General features: G+C 40.5%; 1 protein-coding gene across 1 annotated transcript in view; it reads left to right on the top strand.

The window, feature by feature from the left end:
- Positions 1–2702: 2702 nt before the first annotated feature.
- The window catches only part of puf60a (poly-U binding splicing factor a), a 66205-nt gene continuing 49623 nt past the window's right edge, over positions 2703–19284 (top strand). The window contains exons 1-2 of the mRNA XM_071362567.1: positions 2703–2823; positions 12548–12643. Coding sequence (XP_071218668.1) covers positions 2803–2823; positions 12548–12643 — 117 coding nt within the window. The 5' untranslated portion in view covers positions 2703–2802. The remainder of the gene's footprint in view (positions 2824–12547; positions 12644–19284) is intronic.

Below are 19284 nucleotides of genomic sequence, written 5' to 3'. Positions count from 1 at the left end.
AAACACATTTTTTTATTTTTTTAACCGTTATTTTACCAGGTAAGTTGACTGAGAACACATTCTCATTTGCAGCAACGACCTGGGGAATAGTTACAGGGGAGAGGAGGGGGATGAATGAGCCAATTGAGGGCCAGATTGGGAATTTAGCCAGGACACCGGGGTTAACACCCCTACTCTTACGATAAGTGCCATGGGATCTTTAATGACCTCAGAGAGTCAGGACACCCGTTTAACGTCCCATCCGAAAGACGGCACCCTACACAGAGCAGTGTCCCCAATCACTGCCCTGGGGCATTGGGATCTTTGTTTAGACCAGAGGAAAGAGTGCCTCCTACTGGCCCTCACACACCACTTCCAGCAGCACCTGGTCTCCCATCCAGGGACTGACCAGGACCAACCCTGCTTAGCTTCAGAAGCAAGCCAGCAGTGGTATGCAGGGTGGTATGGCTGAACTCCTTAATCACCACTTCATTAAGCCAGGATTCCTATTTGGCTCAACCATGCCTCCTTGCCCGTCCAACATTTCCACATCTCCCAGCCCTTCTAATGCGACTAGCCCGGATGCTCCTCCCTCTTTTCCCCCTGTCCCACTACAAAGTTTCTCTCTGCAGGCGGTCACTGAGTCCGAGATGCTAAAGAAGCTCCTAAAACTTGACCCCCAAAAAACAGCTGGGTCAGAAGGTTTAGATCCTTTCTTCTTTAAGGTTGCTGCCCCTATCATCACCAAGCTTGTCTCTGACCTTTTTAACCTGTCTCTCCTTTCTGGGGAGGTTCCCATTGCTTGGAAGGCAGCCACAGTGCGTCCCTTATTTAAAGGGGAGATCAAGCTGATCCTAACTGTTATACGGCAATTTATATTTTGCCCTGTTTATCAAAAGTGTTGGAAAAACTTGGCAATAATCAACTGACTGGCTTTCTTAATGTCTATAGTATTCTCTCTGGTATGCAATCTGGTTTCCGCTCAGGTTATGGATGTGTCACTGCAACCTTGAAGGTCCTAAATGATGACACCATTGCCCTTGATTCTAAGCAATATTGTGCTGCTATTTTTGTTGACTTGGCCAATGCTTTTGATACGGTAGACCATTCCATTCTTGTGGGCCGGCTAAGGAGTATTGGTGTCTCTGAGGGGTCTTTGGCCTGGTTTGCTAACTACCTCTCTCAAAGAGTGCAGGGTATAAAGTCAGAACATCTGCTGTCTCAGCCACTGCCCGTCACCAAGAGAGTACACCAAGGCTCGATCCTTGGTCCCATGCTCTTCTCAATTTACATCAACAACATAGCTCAGGCAGTAGGAAGCTCTCTCATACATTTATATGCAGATGATACAGTCTTGTACTCAACTTACCCCTCCTTGGATTTTGTGTTAAACTCTCTAAAACAAAGCTTTCTTAGTGTCCTACAAGCTTTCTCTGCCCTTAACATTGTTCTGAACAACTCCAAAACTAAGGTCACGTGGTTCGGAAAGAAAAATGCCCCTCTTCACACCGGTGTGATTACTACCTCTGAGGGTTTAGAGCTTGAGGTAGCCACCTCATACAAGTACTTGGGAGTATGGCTAGATGGTACACTGTCCTTCTCTCAGCACATGTCCAAGCTGCAGGCTAAGGTTAAATCTGGACTTGGTTTCTTCTATCATAATCGCTCCTCTTTCACCCCAGCTGTCAAACGAACCCTTATTCAGATGACCATCCTACCCATGCTAGATTACGGAGACTTAATTTATAGATCGACAGGTAAGGGTGCTCTAGAGCGTTGAGGTGTTCTTTACCATTCAGCCATCAGATCTGCCACCCTTGCTCCTTACAGGACACATCACTGCACTATATACTCCTCTGTAAACTGGTCATCTCTGTATACCAGTCGCAACCCCCACTGGTTGATGCTTATTTATAAAACCCTCTTTGGCCTCACTCCCCACTATCTGAGATACCTACTGCAACCCTCATCTTCCACATACAACAACAGTTCTGCCAGTCACATTCTGTTAAAGGTCCCCAAAGCACACACATCCCTGGGTCGCTTTTCTTTTCAGTTCGCTTCAGGTAGAGACTGGAACGAGCTGCAACAAACACTCAAACTGGACAGTTGTATCTCAATCTCTTCATTCAAAGACTCAATCATGGACATTCTTAATGACACTTGTGGCTGCTTCACGTGATGTATTGTTTTCTCTATCTTCTTGCCCTTTGTGCTGTTGTCTGTGCCCAATAATGTTTTTAATATGTTATGTGCTGCTAACATGTTGTGCTACTTCCATGTTGTGTTGTTGTCATGTGTTGCTACCATGCTATGTTGTTATGTGTTGCTGCCATGATGTGATGTTGTCTTCGGTCTCTCTTTGTGTAGTGTTGTGTTGTCTCTCTTGTCATGATGTTTGTTTTGTCCTATATTTGTATTTAATTTATTTTTAATCACAGCCCCCGTCCCCACAGGAGGCCTTTTGGTAGGTCGTCATTAAAAATAAATAAAATAATGTGTGTTTTGTCCAATATATATATATTTTATATTCCCAATCCCCATCCCAAAAGGAGGCCTTTTGGTAGGCTGTCATTGTAAATGAGAATTTGTTTTTTAACTGACTTGCCTTGTTAAATAAAGATAAAAAATAAATACAAATAAATACATGTTCCGGATGGGAGCCTGAGGACGGCTTTACACGTAGCTGATGCAACCGGCCCCTGATCCCTACAGTCCAGTAGGTGGCGGTAATGCACCTTTGAAGTTGGTTGCTAGGAGCCAATAAACATCATAGAAGAAGAAGTCCTCATTGGCGTCGCCCTGTGCTGAAAGGTGTGCTTCATGGCGGTGGCTGTTTCTGCGGTAAATAAATCGAATAGCATTGTTTTTCGATTATATTTTACACCAATGGTCCATCTCTGATGGTTAAAAGGGATTATTGACCATATTTTGCACAGCTCATCGTTGAATGCGTACAGTACAAGCTTGTCCTGCACTCATCCTGTTCCCTTATTCAGTTGGCTAACGTTAGATGGCTAGCTAGTTAGCTTGCTAACCCAGCTTGACACTGGCTCGTTAGTTAGCATAGCCATTACTGGCACTACAAACCCAACCGCTAGTTAGCTTGCTAACGTTACTATCGAGTAAATGTGAATTGAGTACCGTTAGTTAACTAGATAGCAAAGAGCGGGATCTATAGACCTAGCTAACTATGAAGCTAACGTTCGTTCGCTAGGTACTAACCAACGAACTTGCATCTTTCGATAATAGTAGTTAACTAACGTTGGATAATTACTAGTAGTAGCGTCCCTCGCGAAACTGGGTAGGCGCCAGCTAGCTATCCAAGTCGGCTGGATGTAGTTAACTAGCTACCTAACTAGTCAATTAACGTTAGTCAGGTAGCCGAGCCTGACAACGGTCTGTCATAGCTAAGGTTAACTAGTAACGTTAGTAGCTAGGGAGGTCGAACGTTCAGCCTGCTACACACCCTGGCTATTGACGCTCTGATATAGAGCGCCTGGTTAAATTGTGTTTAGGAGCCTTTCTCCGTGGTTAAAGTAGGAAGAACAATGTATTGCATTACTTTGACATATTTCATTATACTACGTTAATGTCCCTATGGTGGACAGGAAGTGTTAGTACATTAGACTGACGTTATCAACACACAAGAACAGGAAATACACATTTTTACTTCCGATTGGTGATGTTAGTATCAAGTTTATAGTCATAACGAGCTCAAAATTCCATTGCTTAAAACAGATCAATAACTTTGGTTTAGTACCAGTGTTTTTGTCATACGCGCCAGGCTGTAGTGGGATTTAACGTAGCTGTCATTTTCAGACCACCGTGGCTAGGGAAGAAATCGGTAGCTCCTTCCGTAAGTCTCTGGCCTCATGAATTCATGGATTTGAGGATTAAACTATCATTCAAAACCTAGAAACTGGTGTAAGGTGGTGATTGGTTGAAATGATCCTGTGAAAACGGTTTCCTTTTCCGTATTGGCCATCATTTTCTCACAGAGATATAAGTTGATAAATGGCTACAACAGGTTGTCGTTTATCAACACACATGTAGTGTGTCCAAGTTCATTGAGGTTTGTCTGTTAGAACATAGCTTCCCAAACTTGGTCCTGGGCACCCTCCCAGATGTCCCCCCCCCCCCCTAGCACTACACAGCTGATTTCAAATGATCAAAGCTTGATGAGTTGGTCATTTAAATCAGCTGTGTAGTGCACTTAGGTTGGGCCCAGGATCGCGTTTGGGAAACGCTGTATTAGAAGAGTGCAAATGGTACATGTCGCTGCGGTTATTGTCCCAGTTCCATTGATTTCAATACAATATCAACGAGAGAGATTCATTTGCACGCACTATTGATTACAGTAGAACAGGGCAAATTAACTTTTTGGTCCACCAGTCACTGTGACAGGTAGATTTTAAAATCTATAAGTCACTCATTTTTTACCAGCCAAAATATACATTTTCCCTGCTCAAATTACACCAACAAAAAATGATGAGCATGCTTTGTAATTTTTCTAAAACAATACATGTATTACTAGTAAGAAGTAATGTGGTATATTGTTTAATTGCATTTTTTGTGATCTGAGTCTTTTAACCAAAATATCACAGATGAGACACAAATGTTTCCCTGCCCCTTTTAGGGTGAAATGTTATTGCGATAACTCGTCATGTTTGTGCCTGTGAGATTGAGTCTGCGTTCTCTTCTCTTTGCGAGCAGTTGAAACTCAACCATAGAAAAACCATCTTGCTTGTGAACAAAACCATGTAAATAGCCAAGAAACACAAGGACAAAAAGTCTCATTTCAGTAGACTTACCTTTCAAGTAAATTAGACCAACTTTTATACCTGTGCGCTGTGCTTCTAAAAATTAAACTTTCTCTCAGCTCTTCACATGCACACAGCCCCCAACCAGGCAGTGTTGCAGCGTGAGGTGGAATAGGTTATATAGGATTCATCGTTCATTGACTTTGTGCGATTCATTTACCAGCTATGAAACAGAATGGAAGAAATACTTTGAAAACAGCTGCTGCAGCATTTATTTGACTATAAATGTGGGGTCATACTTGACTATTTTCATTCACAAATGTGATTGAAATGGTGCCCTGAACATCCGCCAACGTGGCCAGTGAAAGGGACATCTTACCCGCCACTGCCAAAATCTACCTGCATTTGGCTGGTTGCGGGTGTTAATTTTAGGCCCTTCAGTAGAACATGCTAATCAATAACGCTTGGTAAATAATGGTGCGTGTGCAGTTTAGAAGGTACTAATTTAGTGTGAAATGTTCGTAGGGAGTAACATTTATGTATTGGTCTTCAAAATATCACAACTTATTTCAGCATATTGATTATTAATTTGGACATCTAAAACCGGTGTTTTGACACTCGGCCATAAATCAAAAATCCAAAAAGTCAGGAAGCAGCAACAGTATAATTTTCAGTGTATGTTTTAGGAATATAAATGGTTGTTACATTTTATACAGGATTTTACATTATTAGGTCAAAACTACCGAATGAGCTGCAAAATGTGCTAGGATTGATTGATTTCAATGATGTGAGTGAAATTGTGAAAATATGTTTGTCTTAGATACTCGTATGGCAAATTATTTTTGGTGATATCTGGTTTAACATCAAAAATCAATCAAACCAAGTTTTTGGACTCATTCAGCTGTTTTTACATAATTAGGTACAATACCATTTGAAATTAATGTTGGAAGTGAAATTTCTATTCCTGTTGACAAGACATTTTGATAAATAGCCCAATGACAAATTGCAATTTTAATGTGTCAATTAATAACCAATATGCAGAAACACTTTGTCATATATTGAAAAGTGAAAATGTACTATCTACACGTGTAACAATAGTAATCATATTACTTGTATTTTTTTTAAACGAGCACCCTATTAACTTCACACATACCAAAAACCCTGTGGATTTGACAAGTGGCAATAAATCACTGATATCGATTAGGGGAGACATCAGGTTGTATGAGTTTAAAAAAAAACATCAAAACTGGATATTTCTTTTACATCACTGGTTAGAGGACAACCTGCAGCAGACAGTCAGCTACATTTTGGAGTGATGCATTTGAATTTTGGGGTTGCCAAAACGGAAAGAGAAATTCAACACTTTTTTTCAATCACACTAGGGCTGGGGGTGATATATGGCAAAAATATATCACGTTATTTAAAAAAATTGGACTGTGGTATTTTTAGTTTTTGAGTAATAAAAGATCTACATTTGCTTTGAGTAGTGAGTGATCCTAGGGTGGCAACACATACATTCTAAGTGATTTCAAGTAGTCTTTCTCCAGTCTGATTGGTTTATACTGTTCAATTCAACTTCAACCAAACCAAATTCCAGCACTTTTATCATTTCTGCATTTGCTGCACTCAATTGCAGTGGTGTAAAAAGTACCCAATTGTCCAACTTGAGTAAAAGTAAAGATATGTTAATAGAAAATGACCCAAGTAAAAGTGAGTCACCCAGTAAAATACTACTTGAGTAAAAGTATTTGGTTTTAAATATACTTAAGTATCAAAAGTAAATGTAAGTATAATTAATTAAAAATGTCTTATATTAAGCAAACCAGATAGCACCATATTTAGTTTTTTTTTAATGGCTAGCCAGGGGCACACTCCAACACTCAGACATAATTTACAAACAAAGTATTTATGTAGTGAGTCCTCCAGATCATAAGCAGTAGATGACCAGGGATGTTCTCTTGACAAGTGTGTGAATTGGATAATTTTCTTGTCCTGCTAAGCATTCAAAATGTAACGAGTACTTTTGGGTATCAGAAACAATGTATGGAGTAAAAAGTACATTTTTTAATTTTTTTTACAGTATAAGTAATAGTTGTCAAAAATAGTAAAGTACAGATACAAAAAAAACAATTTAAGTACTTAAGTATTTTTACTTAAGTACTTTACACCACTGCTCAATTGAGATAATTTCCACACTTCACGATATGGGCAAATAATCTAGAACTTATTTTTAACCAAATGTTGCAATTGCGATTTGACTTGCTAATTACAGCAAAACTGTTGGAATCATGGAAGTAGAATGACTATTCTAATTCTATAGTTAGAATACAGTGTTGTTTGAGATGACAACGAATTAAAATGCGAGGGAAGAGTTATTGTGACAGGGTAGGAACTAAAGTGTTGATAAGTGTTTCCTAGGGGACCTTATAAGCTTTTGGCTACATTGCATGTTTTTTTCTTAGCTACTTCATGTAGCTTACATATTCTTGCTTTGCATATTCCTCTTTGATTTAGAAGATACTGTTGCACAAACAACATGCTGATTTAGGTCTACACCGTCATTAGTATTATCAGGCTGTATTAGCTAGCTACGTTTGCTCTTACTCAGTACATTTATTAGCTAGCTAGCGTGGCTAGGTCTGTGTGGAAAGTGGCGCGGAGAGAGATGACTCAAGTAGCGAGGTAAACTATAAAAATTGACATTACACATGGCGTATCACATTTAACAAACCAAACATTCAAATCCCGGTATAGAAGTTAAAGTAAAATCCCAAACCAGTCCCTGCATCAATACCGGTATATCATAAAATACGGTATACTGCCCAGCCCTAAATCACACATATCGATATAATGTTGAAATCAATAAAACAAGAGGGGGGAAGTCAGGTTGCACGTCCTGTTCAAACCACAGGCAATCTGGGAATAATATATATATATCATTGGTTTAGGACTTGTAGAAGACCGCCAGCTACATTTTGGATTGTTACATTTTGTTTCAAGGGGGTTACCAATACGGAAAGGTTATCATGTTGGTGCTGCCAAAATGTTTTATTCATGAAGGCTACATTGTCCTGCAAAATCATCCCTTTGTCCCGTATTTGGGTATTTTAAATGTGGTCATCTTAGTTGTATGCGCTGTTTAAAATAACATTATACAAAGACAGCACAGAAACTTGGAATAATCTATATATGGTTGGTTAGATGAGAATTTGTAGAAGGCTGCTATCTATATTTTGGGATGTTGATTTTGGGAAGCTGCCAATGCGGAAATGGGAGCAAACCACTTTTTCAATTTTTGGACTTCAACGAATCATGACCTGGCATAGGATATTAACACTGACAAGGGTTGGCTGTTAGTTTGACTCTCAAATCCATGTATTGGTGTGTGGTCAGCAACTTTTATAGAGAGACCGCCCAGAATTATCTGTGCCATTTTGAGAAAGAAAATTATTAATGTGTTCCTCAGTGTGTGTGGCAAAATCAACAGTACAAAACAGTACAAATTTTCTTCACTGGAACTTAGGGACCATGAAAAACAGCCCCAGACCATTTTATCTTCTCCACCAAACTTTACAGTTGGCACTATGGATTGGGGAAAGTAGCGTTATCCTGGCATCTGCCAAACCTGGATTTGTCCGTTGGACTGACATATGGTGAAGCATGATTCATCACTACAGAGAACGTGTTTCCACTGCTTCAGAGTCCAGCCGACACTTGGCATTGTGCATGGTGATCTTAGACTTGTGTGTGGCTGCTCGGCCATCGAATACCATTTCATGAAGCTCCCGACAAACAGTTCTTGTGCTGACATTGCTTCCATAGGCAGTTTGGAACTTGGTAGTGAGCGTTGCAACTGAGGACAGACGATTTTTACACGCTTCAGCACTCGGTGCTCCCGTTCTGTGTGCTTGTGTGGCCTACCACTTCGCGGCTGAGCCTCTGTTGCTCCTAGATGTTTCCACATCACAATAACAGCACTTCCAGTTGACTGGGGTAGCTCTAGCAGGGTAGAAATGATACATTATTTGCCACGGCTATAGAGTGCGCCGTACGTCATTAAGTTGGAAAAATGGCAGAGAAAGGCAAGCGACTGACGCGAACAGCCTGCTCTGCTCCTATCGAGTCTGCTGCTGTGCTTTTAACTCAGTGGTTCCCAACCTTTTTCGTTTACTCCACCACCAAGTGAAATTTGCTCTGCCCTGAGTCCCCCAGCATCTATGGTCTCATGAGTCTTCTCAAGTACACCCTGTTGATAGGCCAGGTACCCCAAAGTGGTCATAGTACGCCTGGTTGGGAACCATTGTTTTAGCTGACCCAATATTAAAAAAGTAGCGATTGGTGCTTTGGAAACATGCTGGGAACGTGTCTACAACTTCTTCAACAAGCTGTCAAACTATCCAGGGCTCTATTACCCTTTTTCACAAAGAGCACGTGTGCGCCAAAGTTGTAGGCGCACACAAAGAAATATAGTAGCACAACGAAAAATATTTGAGGTATTAAAGATAGAATTTCAAAAAATTCTAGGCGCAATGGTTCTTCTTAATAAAACTTTGAGGTCGCACAGCTAAATATTTAGGCGCATATCTGAGTAAAATGTTCGCAGACTGTGGAGCCTTGCTGTCGTAAATAAGTGATAAGCTACACGCTTTTTGTCAGTGCAGCGCCCAACCTTGGCTAGCTAGCTAACATTACTTGCCTGTGTTTGTCAGTGAAGCTAGCTAGCGGCAAGCAGGCTACAGCAAACTAAATCAGCTGATGAAATCACCGATGACCGAAATACAGTGTATTCGGGAAGTTCAGACCCCTTGACTTTTTCCACATTTTGTTATGTTACAGCCTTATTCTAAAATGTATTAAATCGTTTTTTCCCCTCATCAATCTACACACAATACCCCATAATGACAAAGCAAAAACTGTTTTTTAGAAATATGAAATATCACATTTACATAAGTATTCAGACTCTTTACTCAGTACTTTGTTGAAGAACCTTTGGCAGCGATTACAGCCTTGAGTCTTGGGTATGACGCTACAAGCTTGGCACACCTGTATTTGGGGAGTTTCTCCAATTCTTCTCTGCAGATCCTCTCAAGCACTGCCAGGTTGGATGGGCGGAGCATTGCTGCACAGCTATTTTCAGGTCTCTCCAGAGATGTTCGATCAGGTTCAAGTCCGGGCTCTGGCTGGGCCACCCAAGGACATTCAAAAACTTGTCCCGAAGCCACTCCTGCGTTGTGTTGCCTGTGTGCTTCGGGTCATTGTCCTGTTGGAAGGTGAACCTTCACCCCAGTCTGAGGTCCTGAGCGCTCTGGAGCTGGTTTTCATCAAGCATCTCTCTGTACTTTGCTCCGTTCATCTTTCCCTCAATCCTGACTAGTCTCCCAGTTCCTGCTGCTGAAAAACAGCCCCACAGCATGATGATGCCACCACCATGCTTCACCGTATGGATGGTGCCAGGTTCTCTACAGATGTGACGCTTGGTGTCGAGTTCATTCTTGGTTTCATCAGACCAGAGAATCTTGTTTCTCATGGTCTGAGAGTCTTTGGGTGCCTTTTGGCAAACTCCAAGCGGGCTTTCATGTGCCTTTTACTGAGGAGTGGCCACTCTACCATAAAGGCCTGATTGGTGGAGTGCTGCATAGATGGTTTTCCTTCTAGAAGGTTCTCCCATCCCCATAAACGACTTCTGGAGCTCTGTCAGAGTGACTATCGGGTTTTTGGTCACCTCCCTGACCATGACCCTTCTCCCCCATTTGCTCAGTCTGGCCAGGTAGCCAGCTCAAGGAAGATACTTGGTGGTTCCTAACTTCCATGTGTTCTTGGGGACCTTCAATGCTGCAGGAATGTTTTGGTACCATTCCCCAGATCTGTGCCTCAACACAATTCTGTCTCTGAGCTCTACAGACAATTCCTTTGACCACTTGGCTTGATTTTTGCTCTGACGTGCACTGTCAACTGTGGTACCTTATATAGACAGGTGTGTGCCTTTCTAAATCATGTCCAATCAATTTAATTTACCACATGTGGACTCCAATCAAGTTGTAGAAACAGACAGTGAGAAAGTTGTAAAAACAAAACAACATCTAATTCCGCACAAAATATGTGCAAGTACAGTGCATTCAGGAAAGTATTCAGACCCCTTGACTTCATCCACATTTTGTTAAGTTACAGCTGTAACGGCAGATTTCCTCCTCTTCGTCTGAAGAGGAGGTGTAGCAGGGATCGGACCAAAGCGCAGCGTGGTTAGTGTTTATCATGTTTTAATAATGACAAAAACGTGAACACTACAAACTACAAAACAATAAATGTGAAAAACCGAAATAGTCCTATCTGGTGCATAGACACAAAGACAGAAGACAACCACCCACAAAACCCAACACAAAACAGGCTACCTAAATATGGTTCCCAATCAGAGACAATGACAAACACCTGCCTCTGATTGAGAACCATATCAGGCCAAACAACAAACCCAACATAGAAACACAACACATAGATAACCCACCCAAATCACGCCCTGACCACACTAAAACACAGAAAATACAAAAGAACTATGGTCAGAACGTGACAACAGCCTTATTCTAATTTAAAAAAATCAAAAACCAAGCCATTTTTATCAAAACCAAGCCATGACGTCGAAAGAATTGTCTGTAGACAATTCATTATGGGGTATTGTGTTTATATTTGATAAAAAAAGTATATTTAATCAATTTTAGAATAAGGCTGTAACTTAACAAAATGTGGATGAAGTCAAGGGGTCTGAATACTTTCCTGAATGAACTGTACTTGCACATATTTTGTGCGGAATTAGATGTCGTTTTGTTTTTACAACTTTCTCACTGTCTGTCAGATGATGCGTCTGTGTTTTCCCCAGTGCCCGTGTTTCGTAGCGAGTGAGTCATGCACAAGACAGGTTGCGAGAGACGATGCTCGTGAATGGCTTTTGAATTTTGGAATATTGAGTGTCAGTTGGGACGTCGAGTGTGCATCGTCTCACTGCTCATTTTGGTGCATCCCTCTGGAGTTTGTAAATGCCACGTTAGTTTTTCTTCTGTGTGGTCGTCAATAGGGGGACCCAAATTCATGGCACGCACTGTAGAATTATGCACACTTATTGAGGAGATGGCACTCAGTCCCCCACATAGGCTATTGAAAGAAGTGGCCACACTTCTTCTTTTAGAAGACATTGTTATATTTAGTTAACATCATGTTTTCTTTAATCCTGTTATTCTTAGACTACACTAAATGTCTGAACCAAAAATGAGTCATATTTTAGTCTGAATTTATACCGTTAGAAAACCACAGTGCAGGTTTATCTAAATTGTTTCTATTTTTGTATATCAAATATGTTACTGTTCCCGTGTGTCATTTTACCACCACAGTGTAATGATGAGCACGGTTTATTTCAGAGCAAGCTCAAAATAGGCGCATCTTCTCAATTGTACCTGCATATTTGAGAAACGGCTACTTGTCTCTCAAACCTAGGTCATGTATGCTAAATGGTGCAAAAGGCTTAATTTGCATTATATTGTTACAAAACCAGCACAGTAGGAGATAGTGGATATAATTAGAACTTGTAAGTTAACTGCATTCATTATTGAGCCTTCTACTTGGAGTCTCGGATCATATTTGAGTTTGGGGGTAGGGGTTGGTTATACATAGTTAGCTTGTTTGTATATGTTAATTCAACCATCTTGGTCTTGTCTTTTCTGAGTAGAGATTTGCAGAGATTTGATTTGGGTGTTTCCGGCAGAGATTTGTAGTGGGTGTTTCCTCCCTGTCATCATAACCATACACTTGTGTGCCTGCAGGGAGGCGAGGCTCTGATGATGGAGAATGGACAGAGCACCGCCTCAAAGCTCGGCCTGCCGCCTCTCACCCCTGAGCAGCAGGAGGCACTGCAGAAGGTAAGGCCCCCTAGAACGGTTTTATTCAAGAGATTTTCACAAAAGCGATAGGCCAACAGTGCAGACATGGTATAGTCACAGGCTGCAGTATTCTTTTGTTCTGCTGGAGGAGTGGGGCAGTCACTCCTCACATATTTTTGTTGTTAATTGGATTGAACTGAAATGGGGAAGAAAGATAGAGGAGAGAGTGTGATTTAATGACAGTGCCCTATATAAAAGCAGGAAAATAGTCTGTAGTTTAACATGACAACATCTTTTGGATGGTAGACTATTTCATGATAACAATAATGGGAAAATGAGGTCTGACCTCGACGTGACATTATTTCCCTTACAAATATGTTATATGAACCATCAATTATACATCTTATTTAGGAGACCTGAGGCTATCATTACAAAAAGTCATGCTTAATGCTTTTGTGCAGTTGTCAAGTGAATTGCTTAAGTGAATAGCTCAATTGATGGTGATCAGTGTCACACGTTGTATGACATTACTTATCATTTCTGTTCAGAGCACAGTAAAAAATATATATATATTTGACTCATTGACTTAACGTCTTAGCCGAGCCTATCAACATCAAAGCGACAAACCGAAGATATCCACATCAGGGTTTCCGTTAGCACAATCTGGCGCCGGACAACGTGACCGGCAAGATTTTAATTTACCGGGCATCCAAATGCGTTGGGTGTGTACCGCATTAGGCCGTCCACCCACTGTGCTCAAAATCACATTTAGATTATTGTCATTTATCTTATCAGAATGGAAATTAGCCTGTAAAGTTCTAATAAAATAAAGTCAAACGATGTTCTTATACCAGCATGACAGGGTTTTATTGAAAAGCAAAACATTGCCTGTTGCTTCTTCATCCCTGCTATAAATCTCAAATTAATATAATAATAATAAAATAAAATAAACTTTTAGCCTAGAATGTGCCGCCTGCACGGTAATAAAACAACTTCAAAATATAATATTTGTATAATGTAATTTGCTAACGACCTGTCCTATAGACTATTTGTATGAAATGTGTTAATAAATAACATAACACAGCTGTTTTCAAATACAACCTAGGTCCCTCTAATGTAATTTAGCCTAGGCATGAACATTTTAATTAGGCCAATAACTAACAAAACATGGCTGTCTACATGGCTGTCTAGCCGGTCACGATTAGAAGGGATTCAGATTTTGTCAAATTTGACTTTTCCTAGTAGGTTAGGATAATTAGGTTAAGGTTAGGGTTAGCAAAATTGCAAAAAAAATGCGAAATGCAACTTTTGATGTTAGTTTGACAAAAGATGGATAAAAGATTATGCACACACTGACAATTATACATGTCTCTGCGCCCTAACAATGGGAGTCATTGTCCACAAAGCGGCACAGAGTGCTGTCTAGCTCCCGCCTTTCCTTTCTTTGGATTGGTGGATACATCTCATTATTGTAATTCCTTTTTGAATATTCGATAAGGGTTGTTGACTTCAACTGCCTGTATTCAATGGAGAGAGAAGCTATTCTGCTAGCGTCATGCAATGAATATGCGTAGTGTTAGGTTCTAATTCCCAGAGTAAAAACTCAACGGACACTATGAAAGCTCAAGCCAAGTTTATTCTTCCCTGAGGGTCAATACAGCTCCATTAGACAAAGACATGGTTAGAATAGTTGTTATATATGTAACCCACTTTGGGTGGTCTCCTTCTTCTCGCTAAACAAAGTGATACGGTAATACACTTTTCTTCTCTTAACGTGACCTGACCTGTCCTCAACCCCCTTCATCACGAATCCATGGCTCTCTCCCCTCATCAATGCCTGCCACATGTGATCGCTTTCCCTACACTCAGTACATTTCAAGCTTAGTTGCACCCACCATATACCTTCTTCCTACAGATAACCATTAACCTCTGGTGTAGACCCAAGACTACGGCACCACTCAGGTCTCTATTACAACTAATGATTAATAACATTTAAAGTTCAGAAATCCATTCCTATCAATAGCCATCTCGAGACAACTCCGATATAAAGTTTTTTTCCCAAAGTTGCCAGGATGTCACGTGTCCTACTAATATCAGTAACAACTTAAGCATTATGAAACTTTTATTAGATCAAATAAACCTCAAGTAGCAAATTTAGCCAGATTTTTTTTTGTTGTTGATCAGATTCGACATTCATAGACCTCCATGCAAAAACTCCTTGTTTGTTGGTCGAAACAAAGCAGAAACTCCACCTGCTGGAGGGAGACAGATTTTTTTGCCGAATTGGGCCTCTCTCTTCCTTTTCCTCTCTGGCTAGATCCCTTCTAGCCATGACCGGGCCGGCCGGTCCCACTCCCCATTCCCATTGTGATTCAGCACCACAGCAGTGGAAAGAGGACACTCTAGGTGGCCACAAAATGAACAAACTATAAAACTGATGTTGGACAATCAAATTCGATATGTAAATTAACAAAATTAGTTGCGGCTGGTTCATTGAGAGAGAGCTTATTTTACAATGCTCCTGTGAAACGAGGCCCGCTTCATGCATTTATAAAAGCACTTGTTTCCAAAGCTCAAATAATGTCTTTTCACAGTTCTACTGAATGGTGTTAATAAATGTTATGTTTATTGTAATTTGAACTATTGTGGGGTCGTGACTCGAGTCTTGTGATTATACGTGGCTTATTGATACAACTGTTTCCTACTATAGGTAGTTGGCTGCCTAGTGATGACAACATTGTAACTCTCCAATCTGAATAGTTGGCAACGATGTTTCGTTTCCAAGTGCTACTGAATAACCTCAACTGATATGCACAAATTGCTCATGATACACATCATTACTCTAGTCCAGTGATTCCCAAACTATTATAGTCCCGTACCCCTTCAAACATTCAACCTCCAGCTGCGTACCCCCTCTAGCACCAGGGTCAGAGCACTCAAATGTTGTTTTTGCCATCATCATAAGCCTGCCACACACACTATATGATACATTTATTAAACATAAGAATGAGTGTGAGTTTTTGTCACAACACGGCTCGTGGGAAGTGACAAAGAGCTCTTATAGGACCAGGGCACAAATATGAATCAATAGTTTTGTTCTTTATTTAGCCATCTTACATATAAAACCTTATTTGTTCATCAAAAATTGTTAATTACTCACCAAAGGTTAATGAGAAGGGTGTGCTTGAAAGGATGCACATAACTCTGCAATGTTGGGTTGTATTGGAGAGAGTCCCAGTCTTCAATCATTTTCCACACAGTCTGTGCCTGTATTCACGCTAGTGAGGGCCGAGAATCCACTCTCACATAGGTACGTGGTTGCAAATGGCATCAGTGTCTTAACAATGCGATTTGCCGAGGCAGGATACTCTGAGCGCAGCCCTATCCAGAAATTTGGCAGTAGCTTCTGATTAAATACAATTTTCACAGGACCTCTTGTCGCAATTTCGATGAGGCTCTCTTGTTCAAATATTGGCAAGTGGACATTAGGCAGGGCATGAAAGAGATAACGAATCCAGTTGTTTGTGTCGTCTGTTTCGGGAAAGTACATGTGTACTTGCTTACTCAGGTGCTTCGCAATATCACATTTGACATTGCCTGTAAGCTTGAGTTCATTTGCACACAAAAAATCATACAATAATGGAAAGACCTGTGTGTTGTCTTTTTTAATGCAGACAGAGAAGAGCTCCAACTTCTTAATCATTGCCTCAATTTTGTCCCGCACATTGAATATAGTTGCGGAGAGTCCCTGTAATCCTAGATTCAGATCATTCAGGCGAGAAAAAACATCACCCAGATAGGCCAGTCATGTGAGAAACTCGTTCTGAAAAGGATGTTCTGTAAAGAAAACTTTAAGCTCATTTCTCAATTTTAAGAAAACGTGTCAATACTTTGCCCCCTGATAACCAGCGCACCTCTATATGTTGTAAAAGTATGGTCCCTGCCCATATCATTGCATAATGCAGAAAATACACGAGAGATCAGGGGCCTTGCTTTACAGTGAAAATGGTTAACTTTGTTTGTGTTCAAAACGTCTTTCAAGCTGTCCCTTGGCAGCAAGAGCCTCTCGGTGGATGCTGCAGTGTACCCAAGTGGCGTCGGGAGCAACTGCTTGCATGCGCATTACCCCTCCACTATGTCTCCCTGTCATGGCTTTTGCGCCATCAGTACAGATACCAACATGAGCAGCAGCTACATACGAACCGGTAGTAGAATTCCCGCGAGAGAGTAACGGTTAATGTGATTGGATGTTAATTAGTTATTTCGTTGAACACTAGATGGTTTATTTTTCTTTTGGGCAGTGAAATGAGGCTACTCAGGCGACAAACTCACTCTCACGCACATTGGAAAATATAAATGGACTTTGAAAATGTGTAGAGATTTTTTTGGGGTGTTAAATGTGAATCACATTTTTATTTGGCGTACCCCTGACGACATTGCGTGCACCCCAGTTTGGGAATACCTGGTCTGGAAGAACTTGAAAAAGTATGTTCGACAATTTAATTTATTAAATTGAATGAGACCATGATATCCAATCAATTGAGATTGGCGGGGTTATCATAAGTGTAACCAGTAGTTTAAATGTTAGGGTACATTCACCACCCGGTTCACATATCCCTAAGGCCGAAGCCACATGGGACTCCCGCGAAGGTGGGACTTCCAAGCTTAGCAAAAACACATTTTACTGATTAATCAATGTTATTGATAAATCAAACCTGTATAGGTTATTGGGGAATTAAACTTTAATTAACCTGAAAGTGTAGCTGTATCAAGGTTAATGTGGAAGAGTTAAAATTGTCTCATTTGTAGAAACCAATCATTTTGGATGTAATTTAAAATGTCCATTTGAAAAAGGTAAGTCTGGCAATTTTACCTCTTAGTTAACTGAAATGAGACAACGATATCCAATCCGTTGAGATTGGCTGGATATCATAAGTAACCACTTGATATAAACGTGATACACGTTGGATGTCACAAATCATTATTAAAAAAAAATTCTGGTGTTTCTTCACCCCCCGGGGTCACTGATCGCAGAAAGCTGAAATAAAACGGAAGTACAACGGGCGGGACTTCCGTCGCCCAAGACAGAGGAGTTTCAACGTGACACAGGAAAACCAAAATGGTTGCTCTCCCTTTGTTAGCTGTAGCATCTCGTGCAAGCTAATCCTACTTTGCACACTTTCAAGCATAACATAAACAAGGGAATGGTTTTACTAATAACGTCTTCCGCTCAAACCCTTTACGGCGCTATTAACCGGAATGCGCAGAGAACAACAAAATACACCGTGGTCTCCTCACGCTTCTGAAATGTGAGGGACAGAGAATTATCGCTTGGTCAGGGTAATATGACCTCAAATTTCAATCGGCTGGCCCTATGTCCTCGCTCTTGAAATTATTAATGACCGAGTCTACCCCGCTTCTGAACACGAGAGACAGAAATAGCACTTTGGCCCAACGCGTCTGTTTGTCAGATATCTATAATTAGCACTAGAAATGTAATCTTAACCCTACACTGACTATGTCAGAGAAACAAGATGGAGGGAACCTCCTTGTATTGTTCAAATGGCAACACACGTCAACAAATCCTGTCTACAACTCCCATGTTGTATAATATAATCTGGGTGCGTAATGCAATCTGCTTTCCAATTTTATAAAGGCTGAATCAAAATAAATGCTTCATTCTATCTTAGATTCCTCGCATGGGAGCATCATTATGTCGTGTCGTTGACTATCATTAAATGTGAAGACTATCTTATCAAATCAATTCTCTGAGTAATTTAATTCCACGATTAAACAAATCATGTAACTTGAATTAACTTGGAAGTCGGGGCACCACTGGAATGTTTATAGAGTTTCAATTCCTGAATATAACTCTTAAGATATTTTCATATCCTATCGAGTACAGTCTTGTATTAATGTACTATTATTACTTCGTCAGTCTCATTACTGAATGTCGCAAACCCTTGAATATCTGCACGAACCCTAGCCTAAATCATGAATCAGCGATATACAAATTGGTTCAATGATTAAGTTAATTAGTAAATAAATAAATCACTGAATTGCATAAACACACACAATTAGTTCATACATGATACAAAGAAAAAGTCCCTAGTGGACGAAACCGATATGACGTCTAGGTAGACAAAGGAAAGGGGGTGGGGACCGCTCAGAGTGGGAAACTCATAGCTGATAACTACACTCATAGAAATTGCTAATACTTTGAATATGAACAACCGCTCATTCGAAAACAAATTGCAATTTACGTATTTACGAGTGTATGTCTTGCTGTCTCTCTCTGTGGTCGCCGGTCTATCTGCTGGAGAGAGTCGACAAGAAAAGTTTTGTTCCAAATGCATACGTCAGGCGTACCCATGTTGTCGCATAGAATAGATGTTTCGACGGTTGTCGGTATTCTTCGTCCTAGGTTACGTACATTTCCAGCTGCAGACTGAAAAGGCCTTGTCTAAGATTTGCTCCTTCTGTACATTTTGTAGGAAGTGGGTTTTATACTCTGGAAGAAGGGGGCATTCCATGATGCCGACCAAGTCTATGCCCACGTGGCCACTTATTTGGTTAAAACCTTTATAAAAATAACAATTGTCATTTAGAAGGCACACATCACATTACATCTTTTCACAAATAGTTTCATATTTACTAATTAATTTTATCCAACATCTAGA

The sequence above is a fragment of the Salvelinus alpinus genome, chromosome 23, assembly GCF_045679555.1.
Source record: "Salvelinus alpinus chromosome 23, SLU_Salpinus.1, whole genome shotgun sequence".
NCBI lineage: Eukaryota > Metazoa > Chordata > Actinopteri > Salmoniformes > Salmonidae > Salvelinus > Salvelinus alpinus.
This window is presented reverse-complemented; position numbering and strand designations above follow the sequence as displayed.